This window comes from Tasmannia lanceolata, unplaced genomic scaffold, assembly GCF_043159265.1.
Source record: "Tasmannia lanceolata isolate RefF3 unplaced genomic scaffold, GAP_Taslan_0.1 ptg000018l, whole genome shotgun sequence".
NCBI lineage: Eukaryota > Viridiplantae > Streptophyta > Magnoliopsida > Canellales > Winteraceae > Tasmannia > Tasmannia lanceolata.
The window spans coordinates 18597089-18611008 of NW_027518695.1; the positions used below are offsets into that span (position 1 = coordinate 18597089).

At 37.4% G+C, this 13920-nt stretch overlaps 1 protein-coding gene across 3 annotated transcripts; it reads left to right on the forward strand.

Moving 5' to 3' along the window:
• Positions 1-749: 749 nt before the first annotated feature.
• LOC143849966 (E3 ubiquitin-protein ligase At3g02290-like) lies at positions 750-8841 on the forward strand. Of its 3 annotated transcripts, none has more exons than XM_077359287.1 (5): positions 750-952; positions 1780-2210; positions 3631-4054; positions 5305-5414; positions 8480-8841. In XM_077359287.1, exons 2-5 carry the CDS (start codon positions 2091-2093, stop codon positions 8504-8506), a joined length of 681 nt encoding a protein of 226 aa, XP_077215402.1. In that variant the 5' UTR covers positions 750-952; positions 1780-2090; the 3' UTR covers positions 8507-8841. The 3 variants fall into 3 exon arrangements, with proteins under 3 accessions (XP_077215402.1, XP_077215400.1, XP_077215401.1); XM_077359285.1 differs by lacking the exon at positions 8480-8841 and adding an exon at positions 5684-5957; XM_077359286.1 differs by lacking the exons at positions 750-952; positions 8480-8841 and adding exons at positions 1017-1129; positions 5684-5957.
• Positions 8842-13920: the final 5079 nt, after the last annotated feature.

The following is a 13920-nucleotide window of genomic DNA, read 5'->3' on the forward strand; positions in this document are numbered from 1 at the left end:
TCTTACTATAGACCCTGCTCCCACTATTGCAGGGTCTTGGTAGGGCTAGATGTACACTGCTTTGCATAGAGGCTGTTTCCGTGACTCGAACCCGTAACCACCAGGTCATGGTGGAGCAACCTTACCGTTATGCAGCCTTACCCCTACCTTACCGTTGTTTACGTGACAAAAAGGGCTTGCATTTAAAAGAAACACACTTAGGGCCTGTTTGGATGCCGAGAAGACTTTGATTTGGATTTCTAACATTTGCAGCTCTTTTTGCATTGTGATTTGGATCCGGATCAAATCCTTGAATTTCCAAATCAGCGACTGACAGTGAAAAAAATCAGATTTCCAATTATGGCGTGGAAATAAGTAATTGGAAATCCACACATTTCCTTCACCCTCTTTGCTCCTAAACCTCTCCACTTCACAGGAAGTACCCCCTTCTCTCTCTCTCTCTCTATCTCTCTCTCTCTGTCACCCTCAGCATGAGCTGGCGGACCTATTCAATTAGTATTCAAAACTCAATTCCAAATCCAAATCCAAATACAAAATGTGAGATATCCAAACGGGCCCAAAAAGCCATTTCGCTCCTCACTTTTCCAAAGCCTCAGATGAAATAGTTCAATAAGACAAAAACAGCTACGAGGTGGAGGTTCTCTCCTGCAAAAGTGAGCCGCGAAATGGCTTTTTGGGAAATTGCCTATTTAAATTGGATTCCAACTCTAGCTTAAATAGGAATCCAATTCTTAGTTTAAATACTAGTTTAAATAGAAGTTCTCTAAGTACGTAGAATTCTATATTTATACCCACCAAATCTCTTAAATTCCGCTCATTCTCTCTACTTTTTAAGGCGAAAAATCCAATGCTCGTCAGACCAAATCTTACCTTACGATTTCTATAATTTTCAATCTCTATTCGAAAATCGACCATATTCTCTTTCTCTTTATATAATAAGTCTCTCTTTAAGGTATTGTTCTTTTCTCTTTGCCCCTTTCATTGATTCTCATAGCTTTATTTTTGTCCTTTGAAGGATCTTATGATCATTAAACCCCAAATCCTTAGTGGGTTTTTTTATTACTGGGTCTTTTGATATCTGGGTAGTTTTCTGATTTTGATTTGCAGCTTTGTTTTGAGCTGGTGAAAGGTTTGTTTGCTAAATTTCTAAGTTTTTTTCATCTGTAGGTTGAATTTTATTTGATATTTTAGATTTTCTTTAGGATCCCATACAAAGAATCCTTTGTAAAATTTGAAGGATATTTTATATTACTTATTTGGGGTAAGAAAGAAGAGATTTTGCCATGTGTGTTTTTCTTTCCCCTTTCTCTTTTCTAGTATTTTCATGAGATTTTCTGGGTTTTTGATAAATTTTAGCTCAAAAAGTGGTTTACTTTTATTTTCTTATGTTGCAGATAACAGTTTTCTTTATATTTTGTTATTGACATTGGTATTTTCAGTATCTATTTTATGATTTAATTGTTGAATATGTGAGATCTCATCATTGGATCAGTTGCCAGATGAAGTAAGTGGAATTAAATTAGGATACTAGTCTAGATTAGGTTAATCTTTATTTAGTTATTTCCATTCTTCTCACAAGATCTTTCTATGCTTATCTGTTGATTGTTTTGTATAAACACTCATTAGTCTTCTTTGTAATTCATCCAAAAAATTAGTGGAAATCTCAATATTTTTTCATTAATTGACTGTTCTTACCTTTGTTTCTGGTTTTTTACAAACTGCCTTTAGGCCATTATTTAAATTTAATTCGTTTGGGAATTTCTTGTTTGTTTTTGACAGGCAAAGGTAGATGAAATGATTTCTAACATATAGAGAATTTGAAGTTAGATTAACTAATTTTATCCTCCCCTTTAGTTTATTGAGAAGGAATTCGCAGAGAGAGAGAGAGAGAGAGAGAGAGAGAGAGAGAGAGAGAGAGAGAGAGAGAGAGAGAGAGAGAGAGAGAGAGAGAGAGAGAGAGAGAGTTTAGCATCCTCTCTCCTAAGAAGTTTCTTAGGCCTTTTTCATTTCACTTCATACATTGACTTTATTAGAGTGGGAATTAGAATTATTTTTGAGGGCACAATCCGCCGAACAAGAAGAGTTGCATTATGGGTGCTGTCTGCTGCTGTTTGCATGTGGATGATTTGGAAGAAAATGTACATCCTAATAATCCCATTCACACTCACTGTCTCTGCCTCAATTGTTTCGTTCAGCCATTTTTACATGCGGTATGTTTCGAATTCTTGGTTTCTGAATTTGATTTGTTTTTGAAGAATCATTTGACTTGCTTGAATAAGAAAGGATCTTTCGTAATATCTTTGCTGTATTGAGTTGCTTGAAACAAAACAGGATCTTTCTTGATATTTTGGCTGTATTGATGTGAGGGAGTTGTAACTACTAGTTTTCTGAACAAGTTTTATGTGGACTACTGTTATAATAAGATCTCGTAATTCCAAGCTAGCATCTAAATTAAGAATTCTCTGGAACTTTCATCCAATACCTTTCTCAAATCGATTTTTTCCCAATTCACTGGAACTTTCATCCAATACCTTTATTAAGGTCCAATTGGCTAGATGCATGTAACAACAGAATGGTGAGCAATTCATACATGGTTTAGGGTTCTCCCATGTTACTTTGATAAGGTGCTTATGGTGGAGTTAGATTTCCTCATTTGTCATCATGCGGTGAGATGACACTAGCTAGTATACTATACAAAAGGTGAATACTTATAATTGGCTCATGCTATGGTTATAAATACAAGGAGAGACAAGTTGTGAGTTTGGACTTGGCTTCTCATATTTGTCATTTTTCGTGTGAATGCCCTAGAGCTCTTCTTTCTCATTTCTCAGCTTTATTCTTTAAGAGATTTGGATAGAGTTATCATCACCAAGGGCTTTAAAGAGACCGACACCAATGGATAATGGACAAGCCTCAATGCTCGACCCATGTCAGCTTAAGGGAGAATATTTGAAAAATGATATTCAATTGATAGATAATTCTCTATTTCCAGTTATGTAGGGTGATTTATATCATATTCTGCTTGCTTAATGACTTTCGTGAATCAAAACAAGATAGAATGGATGGAGATTGTCAGCCCCATTGTGAACTCTTGACTGGCAACCACTAATGCATAGGCTAGTAGCTTTGTTGCCGGTTAAAGAGAATAGTAGTGGAACATAAAGTGGTCTTGCCTCTGAGACCGGGTATGTAATAGAATCATTTTTAGCTAATGCCAATGTCGGGGCGAGGGCCGGCCATCATATATTATAACATCTTTAAGGGGCTATTATATCTTCAATATTTGTTTTCCTAGATATCATGACATGTATCTATGTATGACGGCATGAATAGAACCAACAGATAATTTTGGAAGGCTCAATTACTTCCATATGCGATGCAAGATGAAAGAAGCATTTAGAACTTGGTTGTTATCGTCATTTTTATTCTGGTCTTTGTTTGCTTTGGTTGGTTGCCTGGATTTATCTCAGCGGTGTTGGGAACATTAAAAGCACACAAAATTTCTTAACCCAGTTTCTAAATTGCAAGTTAATTTTGGTAGACTACGTATACAAGTTAAAGTTTTAAATGATGGACTTGAATTCCTTTTACAATAATGCCTTCTTCACATCGTTCTTTCTTTCTCTGCAGTATAATTCATTATTCCATAGAGGGGGAGTGCACGCTCTTCCATCATCCAATTCAGCGACATCCCCATTGGCTTCTTCAGCAGTCACAGCGTCACGTGACAGTTCTCCATCTGCCACGTACCGTGCTCCACCAAGGCCTTTGCCTTTTGATGTAGATCCGAGGTGTTCTCGGGGATTGGTCTCAAGGCATGAGAAGGCCTCGGGTCATTTTCATGAGGAATCTGAACCACTAAGAAGGAACAGTCATGCTAGTGTAGAATCTGTTAATGCAGTAGACAAACAGATCGGCTATGACTACGAAGGAGGATCAAAAGTATACCGTTCTGAGTCTTCAATGAAAAATCAATCGATGAAATTCATGAGCGAAGAATCGTATATACTTACTTCATCAGAAGATGAAGATGTTTGCCCCACGTGCCTTGAAGGTACAAATCATGGATCATGTTTTGCATATTTTTACTGGGTGAATGATATTGGCACTACCATGTTTTTATAAAAAAAGAAAAAGTTTGTGCAGTTATTAAAACATGGTAGTGCCGATATCCGTTGCATTTTTACTGTAACTATGGGGGAATATTTACATATCTGATTGCTGATCCACTTGCTTTGTGTTTGGATAGTGTGATAGTAAGCTTCTTGGTCTGCGCGACAAACTGGGAACAAGGGAATGTTAGACTAGTGCACTGTTTTGCGGTTCTCGTGGTTTTCTTTAAGAAAAGAATAACTTTATTTGCGATTTTGAGAACTTGAAAATTTTGGTCATTAATGTTTTGTTAAAGTCTTAAAATATTGTAGTTTTGTCGAATTAAATGGGATTAAGATGATGAATGTTTGACAATTTTGATTCATGAACTTAGCAGTTTGTTGCTATACATATACTGTCAACCTTTTTTTTCTATATTCATTAACTAAAGTTAAATTTATCTGTTTATAGTACCATATCATATGTTCTATTTATCATACTTCAAGAAATTTGGCTTCAAAACTCTTTCTACCCCCATCGTACTGGGTTTTGTGGATTGGTAGCGCACTGCACACTTTATTACCAGGCTCTGGGGCATTCTGGCAATATGGATTCAACCCCATCTCCTCAAATTTTAATGTGCTACAATATCTGCAATGAAACTCATCTAGCGTCCCTCTAAATTGAATAATGCTCACTTCGTGGCCCTACTTCTTGGTGGCTGCTCATTTCTGCTGCATCTGGTCTTGTGCGAACTTTATTTTTCTACAAGTGATGTAGAAATTCATTAAGAATAAAGTCTGAGAAATGAACACATACTGAAACAAGGGACTGTATCCTGACATTCTCTCAACACCTACAAGTTAGAGATACAATACAATAACGTCATCAATGAATTTTGTTTTTCTAATACTTTGAAAAACTTTGGATTCTCTCATTGTTATCAATTAATGGGCAAACAATTTGGGAAAGCTCTGCATCGTATCTCTTTCACATGTATGCTTGTCATTTGTTTGGAATATGAATGTTAAAAAAAAAAACTTGCTTTTCGCTATGAATTTTTCATAGATTGTGCTTTAGTTTGCATAGATGGTGTTTGGGTTCTTAAATAATCATGCATATGTTTTTTGGTTTTTTTTTTTTTTTTTTTGCAGAATATACTCCTGAAAATCCCAAGATAATGACTAATGCTCTCTCTTGTTTTTTTTTCAGAATATACTTCGGAAAATCCCAAGATAATGACTCAATGCTCTCACCATTACCACCTTGGTTGTATATATGAGTGGATGGAGAGAAGTGAAACCTGTCCAGTCTGTGGCAAGGTATTTTTCTTTCGGTCTTGTGACACTTCTTAATTGTGTGTAATTGTTCACAATTTTTTTTTTCTTGATATGACTTCTGTCAAGGTTTACCTTTCGATCATTTTCTTTTTCCTTTCTTATTTTTCTTCTTTGCAAAACATTTGAATAACTTAGCCATAATTTGTTCAGTTTTTCCCCTTCTTCAAGCAACTTTTCTACTAGTTATATTCTGCAGTTTCTCTACAATAGTTAGTGATGTTTGATTATTGCTTAAGAATTACACTTGTTAGGGTACTCATAATCTCTTGCTGAGTTGGTGGTTAATCCTACCAGTGCCAATTGAAGAGTTCATCAGTCCATCTTGTTGGAAATTTGCTTTTATGGAAAAAATTAGATGTATGAGGAAGTTCTAAACTTGATGCATGCTTCTTTTTCCTATTCACACCATGATAATCAGTACATATGAGAGACCTACTTCAGTAAAATCATGTGACTGTGTCTCACAGAGAGCTAATTGAAAACTCGACTGTTAGCAGTGCTACAAATCCTATGGATGAATGTTCAAGGAAAACCAATAAAATAGAATAATTTGTTATCCTTGTTCCTGTGAAGATTTCTCATTTGATTTCTGGTCTCACCTAGCAAAGAGCATCCACCCTTAGGAAACCTTGATTGATTTAAGTGAGTTTCCCAAGTGGAAAAATACATTTGTGACATAATTTTGTCATTTTTTCAAGAAAGCAATAAGGAAACTGAGAATTAACTCTTTCAAGCTTATAAATTCCCAAAAATCCTTGGGTTGTATATGTCAACTACTAAAGAATTAACTCAATTCGGCATTTACCTGAAAATTTTCTGCTTTTCCTTTGTGTGCCACTCAACTCTTTCATTTCTAGTACCGTATTTCTTAACAGGCATGACATGGACAGATAGCTGATCGACATGAATACATATTCCTCGAAGGGCCTAAATTAGCTAAAATTGGACCAAAACTTATCAATGCCTGGACGAACACCTTGATTAGTCTAATAATCTATGAGGAAAACGGTCTTCCTTGGTGCATGAGATTGCATGTCACTGAAATTTCATGTTGATAACAACTTCAAAAACCCAACAGAATATTATACATGTAGAAGAGTTCCCAAACTGTGTCTAAATTCTTTTGTACTTATCAGTGCACAAGTATGGGGGTGCTTTCTTAGATAAGTCGGAGCATTTCATTATATCATATGGCACATATGGAATTCAATGCTCTCATATTTTGAAATCATTGCTGATGTATCTCAAATTTGGGCCTGCAATGAAATTGTCTCAATGGCCCATTTGATGATATGAATTTTAAAGTTGTCTTTTTAAAAAAAATGTAATTTTAAAGGTATCTTGTTGGTTTGAATGCCTGGACAATATCGAAAACACAGTTGGAAAGCTCAATCTCCAGTATCCTCCTTGAGAAGGTTAGCTTAATTTGAACTCTGATAGAATATAGATGTAGTAACACAAAACTAGGAAGAGCTGGAGCTGGTGGGTTAATCGGTAACACTGAAAGGATCCCCAAATTATGTCTATAATGCCCTTCAATTGGAAAGGTGCTATAAACGGTGTGATGTGCGCTCTCACCCTTGGTCTAATTGCTTGGTTGTCTTTATTTATTTTTATTACATAATAGAAAATAAAACAGAAACAAGAAAGCCATCATTGGGACAAGGCATCTCTGGCAATTATGGCAGAAACCTCTCAAACAGAAACCTTACAGCAGAAACCTTCGAAACAGTAACCTCCCAACAAAATTGTCCACGCTCTTAGCCCCTAATTCATTTCCCTCACATTATCAAGTTCTGAGTTAACGATCTCCAGTCCTGCCTATTTCGCTCATTATGCCAAATTATCGGCATGTTCATTAGCTGATCTCTTCATATGATGGAAGTCGGGTTTAATTTTCAGAACTAGATCCCAGGATTCTTAGATGATCTCCGCTAATTTCCATGAACCAGATGGCTTTGTTGCTGCCCCATGCAATAACATTCGCTAAATTTCCTTCTATTATTTAGGTATGGTCCTAAACTTTGGGAACCATCTCAAACCCCATAGAAGAGCTCTTACTTCCGCCTCATTAGAGTCACACTCTCTGGCTGCACCTAAAAGGATAGGATCCCTCGTCCACTAGAATCACAAAAAATGCTGTCAATGCCCGCGCGTCATAGATTGCCTTTTGAACTTCCATCAATGTTGAATTTCACCCAACTAGTTTTGGGAGGGCAGCACCTTAGCAAAAGTTTAAACTTCCTTCGTTTTTCAATCACTATCGTCCTCCAATTTCCAAGAATTTCTCTCACACTATAATGGGAAATAAACTTGTCGGTTCTACCCCACTAGATGATATCGATTTTGATGTCTAATAATATTCTTCTCCCTCTTCTCTTTTGATTCTCGAATAAACAATTATCTCTCTGTTTCCAAATGTGGCAAATAAAATGGCAAAAGGTTTAACCTCCATAATGCCCGACCCGTTTCACCAAATGGCCCACCGCTCCAATCAAGTAAGATGTTCTTAATAGATCTTTGGAACGTCCAAGAAAGACCGAAATATTTAATACTAGCCTGCCACAATTGATGGGAGAATGGGTAGTATACCATTAAGGGGTCCATGGATTCTTTCATCTTGCATCGGACACACCAACGGACAAGCTCGATGCGCAGTTGTCTTTATCTCCATGCAAATGTTAGTAATTGGTGTGTTTGATGAGTCATCTGTTATAGAAATTGGCCATGGCAGATGGGGAAACAACTCCATCAGCATTGTAAAAATCTACCAAAGAATCACTGAAAAATGTTTCAATTTGCAATGGTAAAAATATAGTAATGCTTATAGCAGACAAGTTATAGCTCAATAAACTGTATGCCATGGTGTAAGTTCTACCAAAATAATCAATCAAGGTAAAAGAATATTCGAACAAAAGCAGCCTTTTGATCTACTACTTCCCCAGCTCAGTTTCCCATGTGTTTGGTATCGGCACAACTAATTGTTTTTTCTCCCTGTCAGAAGGTCATCCATTCTAATGGCGATTTCCATTGGGTGTCTTTTCTAGGTGATGGTGTTCGAAGAAACGACATGATCTTTTACATTCAAGTTGGCTTAAAGTTGGAAAATAACACAAATTTCCAAAGCTGTAAAGTCTGTGAATACTACCCAGGTGGAGTCAAAGTAGCTCAAAGGAGTCTGTGCATATCATTGTCACAAGGTACATTTTTTTGTTTTTTGTTTTGCTTTGAATGCGTTTTCCGGTACAGTTTAAGTAATTTTATTTACAAAAGGAAAGGGATGCTGATGAATAGAAACGCATGATTCCACATGTGGGGATTTGTTTGTTTCCTCTCTTTAGTGTTTATCCAAAGTCAATTCTGCTATTGCTACGCTTACACAATGGATGCAACAAGGATTTGGTTTTCATGGATAAGTTCCTTAACAGTTTGCTAAATTGAAGCTTATTGATTTGAGAATTATGTTACTCAGTATTGAAAAATATATTTATGATGGTAAAGTAAAATTGTATCAGACCATGCAGAGGATCGTTGTTAGAATCAATCCCAACGATCACCAATGGGTCCCACATGGAATTTTTTTGTCGTCAGAGCCCTAATCGCTAAACCTTAAACCCTAAACCTGAACCAACAAGTTTATTTTGGATTCCTTGACTTAGATTGGTCTCCTCATGGGTCACTTCAAGGAGATCCCAAATAGGCTTTGTGGCTTCACACATTCAAATCCTATTCAATTCCTACGGGAAGAGGGCACAAAATATTCTGAATGGACATCCCATCCATAAAAATTCAATATTTCAGCTTCTTTTGCAGAATCTTAGATGAGACCGGATAAATTTGAGTGGCTAAGATCATCAGATGAATATGGGCCCACCCCAATAAGCTGGGCTTGTGTCTAGAGTCTAGACATATCAACGACCAATCACATTGATGTTGGACCCAAAAATGTGTTTGCTTTGATTGATTGATTGTGATCTCCTTGTTTGGATTGCTCGAATTTTCTGGAAAATTTTTGGAAAGGAAAAAAAATTCTAAATATTTCTACTCTTTTTTACACATGAAGAAAGGTAGCTCGGACCAACCCTATTCAATTTTTATGTGGAGGGGCCTTCAAGTTATGATGATATACTTAATTAACCATTAAAAAAAAAAAAAGGGCGGCTCAGTGTACGAGTCTCCCGCCATTGCGGAGTCTGGGGAGGGCTAGATGTAAATTGTGGAAGGTAAAAATTCTTGAGAAAATTATTTCCGGCAAAAATGTTTTCTTGCAATCCAAACAGGGCCTTTAAGAAACTGGCTCGAAAATCCTTAAACTAGAGTTGCCAAAACTAGAAGTTTAGAAGGCCTCATATGTTGAGAAATTATATGGTACATATAGTGGGACCACATTTTTGGATGATCCAAACCATTCATTTGTTGGGCCCTTTCGTAGATAGGGTGTGCTCAGAAAAATCTTCGTCATAGATGATCCTATTCCTCCAATTCGTGTAGGTTTAAAATGGACGGCACAGTATAGAAACCTCCATGGATTGGAGGGTTAAGATCATCCTATGGAGAAGATTTTTATGGCACCCCCAAACTATTTCAGGGCCCAACAAGTGAATGGTTTAGATCAAAGATCTCGCAACTTATGAGTCATGCTGTATTGAGTGGGATAACCATATGAGGGTGCGAATAGGGCCTACATATAAAGGTGTAATTTGAAGCCAATTTCGCAGGCTTTTGCATGTGAGAACTGGAATTAAAAGAATAAGACAAAATCTGCCAAAAAGTCAACCGTGTGGCTGTCCTCGCATGCAAAAGCCATCCACGATATTGCCTAGCAAATCCTCATATAATTGCATAAAAGAAAATTAATATATTCGCCCTGTATAATGTATTCTTTCCCACCACCACCACGCTGTGGTGTAAAAAGAGTAATCATAAATACACTAGAAGGGGTGGCCTAGGAAAGATAAAGGAGAGAATATATCACTTCCCAACAATACATAAAAGTGGGGTTCATGTGTGAGCCATCTACTACTTTTTGTGGGCCCTCTACTCTATCTGTTATTTTCTTCCAATTCCAAAAGGTACCATATATAAGGGTGTCAATTTTGGCTCGGGCCAGGAAGCTCGCTCGAGCTCGGCTCGAATCCTTAACGTGCCGAGCCGAGCCCGATTTAGGCTCGGCTCGGCTCGGCTCGTTAAAAATTTAATATATTTAAATATATATATATTATATATTAATATATACACTAAAAGGGTTGTCCATGGAGTGAAAGGGGGGGGGGGCAAAATATGTCACTTCATTTTTGGAACCCCATTTGTTACTTGGACCACCCCCCATAGTGTAAAAAAACCGGTCAAATTACACTAGATAGGGCTGTCCAGGGAAGATGAGGGGTGTGAACTTAATATAACCCGAGCTCGGTAAGGCTCTCGAGCCTGGCCGAGCCTGACCGAGCCGAACCGAGCCCGAGCCTGGTTCGAGCCCGAGCCGAGCTTAACGAGCTGAGCCGAGCTGGCTCGGCTCGTTTACACCCCTAACCATATATGAAGGGAAATGATTTCAGCACAACTATGTTTTGATACATGACGCTCATGTATGTTGTCCATCTTTTAGCATTTAACTATCACGTAAGTGCTTTTTGGGGACTGTAAAAACCCTTTTACAGCTCTTTAAAAGTAAAAGACAAGAAACATGAGCTCCATGTATCAAAACATGTTTGTGGTGAAATCATTTCCCTATAGAAATTGCCTTTTCTCCCATAAGAGGGCCTTCGTGAGGACAAAGTGAGAGAAATGACATTTTAAGAGGGAGGCACATCAAAACTCATATTACCTTATCTAGGGAATCATCCTTACCGGACTAAAATTCTACTCAACTCAACTTAACTCAACTAAGCCTTTGTCCCAAACTAGTTGGGGTCGGCTAATGAACCCTAACTGGACTGAAATTGATATCAGAAAATTTTACAACTTCAATTCAAAATGTTATTGAAAATAACAGTTGCATTCAATTTTTGGTCAAATGAAGAAGTAAATTAAACTCAAATATGTACTACATATTTGAGAACTTGAGATTAAAATAGGTTTTTAGTGGTCTATTTCATGTTTTAGCTGATGCCTCATATATATATATATATATATATATATATATATATATGAGAGAACATTTCCTACACACTTGTGTAGGTAAGTTAGGTAAAATGGACGTGTATAAACCTTCACAAATTAGTCCATTTTTTGCCTCCATAGTTTGAATGGTTAGGATGATCCTATGGATCTGATTTTGTGTGGATACCCTATCTATGTGAGGACCATTCAAATGAATGGTTTGGATCACCCAAACAATGTGGGCCCCCACTGTATTTTAAGCTAGTGTGTAGGTAACTTACCTACACAAGTGTGTAGGAAATGTTCTCTCTATACATTGTTTGGGTGATCCAAACCATTCATTTGAATGACCCTCACATAGATAGGGTGTCCACAAAAAATCAGATCCATAGGATCATCCTAACCCATCCATTTGTGGAGGTCAACATGGACAGACATTATTTGTCCACAAATCTGCCCATTTTTGTCCTCCACAATTGGAGGGGTTAGGATGATCCTATGGAGCTGATTTTTGGTACACACCCTATCTATGATAGGACCTTGCAAATGAATGGTTTGGATCACCACAGAAAATGTGGGACCCATGTGATTGGGGCGCTTAAGCTCACCAAACTTATGGTGAGCTTAAGCTCACCAACACTTTCCTCTATATATATATATATATATATATATATATATATATATATATATATAGGAGAAAGTGATTGTGAGCGGCTCCTCATATAAGCTTATAGGAGGTGACTGCTAAAAACATGGTGGGTCCATATTTTTGGGGTGATCCGAGCCGGTCATTTGATAGGCCCTAACGTAGATAGGGGGTGCCCAAAAATTCAGCTCCATAGGATCATCCCAACCCTACTAATTGTGGAGGTGAAAGAGGGGGGAATGGGTGGGTATAAATTTGCCCACTTACCCGTCCATTTCCCCTCTTTCACCTTCACAGTACGAAGGGTTGGGATGATCCTATGGAGCTGATTTTTTGGACACCCCTTAACTACGTCAGGGCCTATCAAATGATCGATTCGGATCACCTCAAAAATGTGTGCTCACCATGTTTTTAGCCGTCACCTCATATAAGCTTATATGAGGGGCCGCTCACAATCACTTTCCCCATATATATATATATATATATTCCCATGAGCGAGTCGCATGGAAGTTGAAGGAGTTCTGACCGATGATATCACTACTTTTTTGGGTTGGGAGGGAGCCCATCGACATTCATAGGGTTATTGTAATTTTTGTAATAGGGAACAGCCACACAGTTAGACTTTTAACAGATTTTGTCTTATTCATTTAATTCATCTCATGTGGCAATTTAGTCATGCAAAAGCCAGCTGCGAAATGGCTTTCCTAAGTGCCCTAGCAAGTCCTATTTAACTTACACAAATACAATTAGGCTATTGATATCCTCACTTGGATATGTTACATAAATTCTAATGTACTATTTTAATGATCACTTTTCAATACCCGATTTGTCAATTTAACCGCTAGAAATGCAGTGGATCGGATGATTACTCTTTTTTGCACTTTCTAGATACATAATTTATCAATACAAACCGTATGAAACAAAGACTTCTTGTGGTTTGTAAATTAATTAAAATCATCTATCTAAATCATCCCCTCTTTTTTCTTCCCTACCGATAGTCTAACAAAAGACAAATCAATGACTTTGGAAAAGAGAAAACCAGAGTTGCAAGAATGGGAATAGAGAAGGTGGGATGATCACAAATGTGAAGCGAAAAAGAGAGGAGAACCAATTATTGCCCCAAATATGGCTCTGTTTGGTTGCAGGTGTTTACCTTGTAAGAGTCACGGTATAAGTATCAAATAGGAGGAACACGCATTGGTTTTACCAGGAACTTACATAGCTCTTAGAATAGTTGTAAGTACTGTTTGGTTGTCAACCTCGCAGAGTAGTGGTAGGGAGTGTCATTACCAAAATAGAGAGAGCATCATTCCCAAGAAATTCAAGTAAAATTCTACAGTTTTTGTGGTTTTTGGCTTGGATTTTATGAGGAGGAGACAAGGGGGACATATTAGCAGACATTCATTCAATGAATAACCAGGAGACATCCCTTGCTGTCTCCGGAATCTGTATCCTATGTTGGAACCCAAACAAGGGGTTTTGCTGATGTGGCACCCAAATGCCAAGCAGAACCCCTGAACCATCCCGGCTTTTTGGAACCAAACACACCACTTGGGTCAGTCGCAGCAGAAAATAAAAGGGACGGATTTACCACATCCCAAAATTACACCCAAAAAGCTCACATATATCATAAAAATAGTGCTAATACATACCACATATACTTGTTAATTTCAAATAACCATCACATGGTGATAATCCTTCCACATTCAAAAATAATACTAGGCAAATAAATAAGAAAATTAC

Excerpts from the sequence above, each read along its gene's own strand:
- LOC143849966 (XM_077359285.1), top strand. The coding sequence starts at position 2,091 with ATGGGTGCTGTCTGCTGCTGTTTGCATGTGGATGATTTGGAAGAAAAT. Across the intron at positions 4,055-5,304 it reads TTGCCCCACGTGCCTTGAAG|AATATACTTCGGAAAATCCC; the intron begins GTACAAATCATG and ends TTTTTTTTTCAG. Across the intron at positions 5,415-5,683 it reads CCTGTCCAGTCTGTGGCAAG|GGTACTCATAATCTCTTGCT; the intron begins GTATTTTTCTTT and ends TACACTTGTTAG.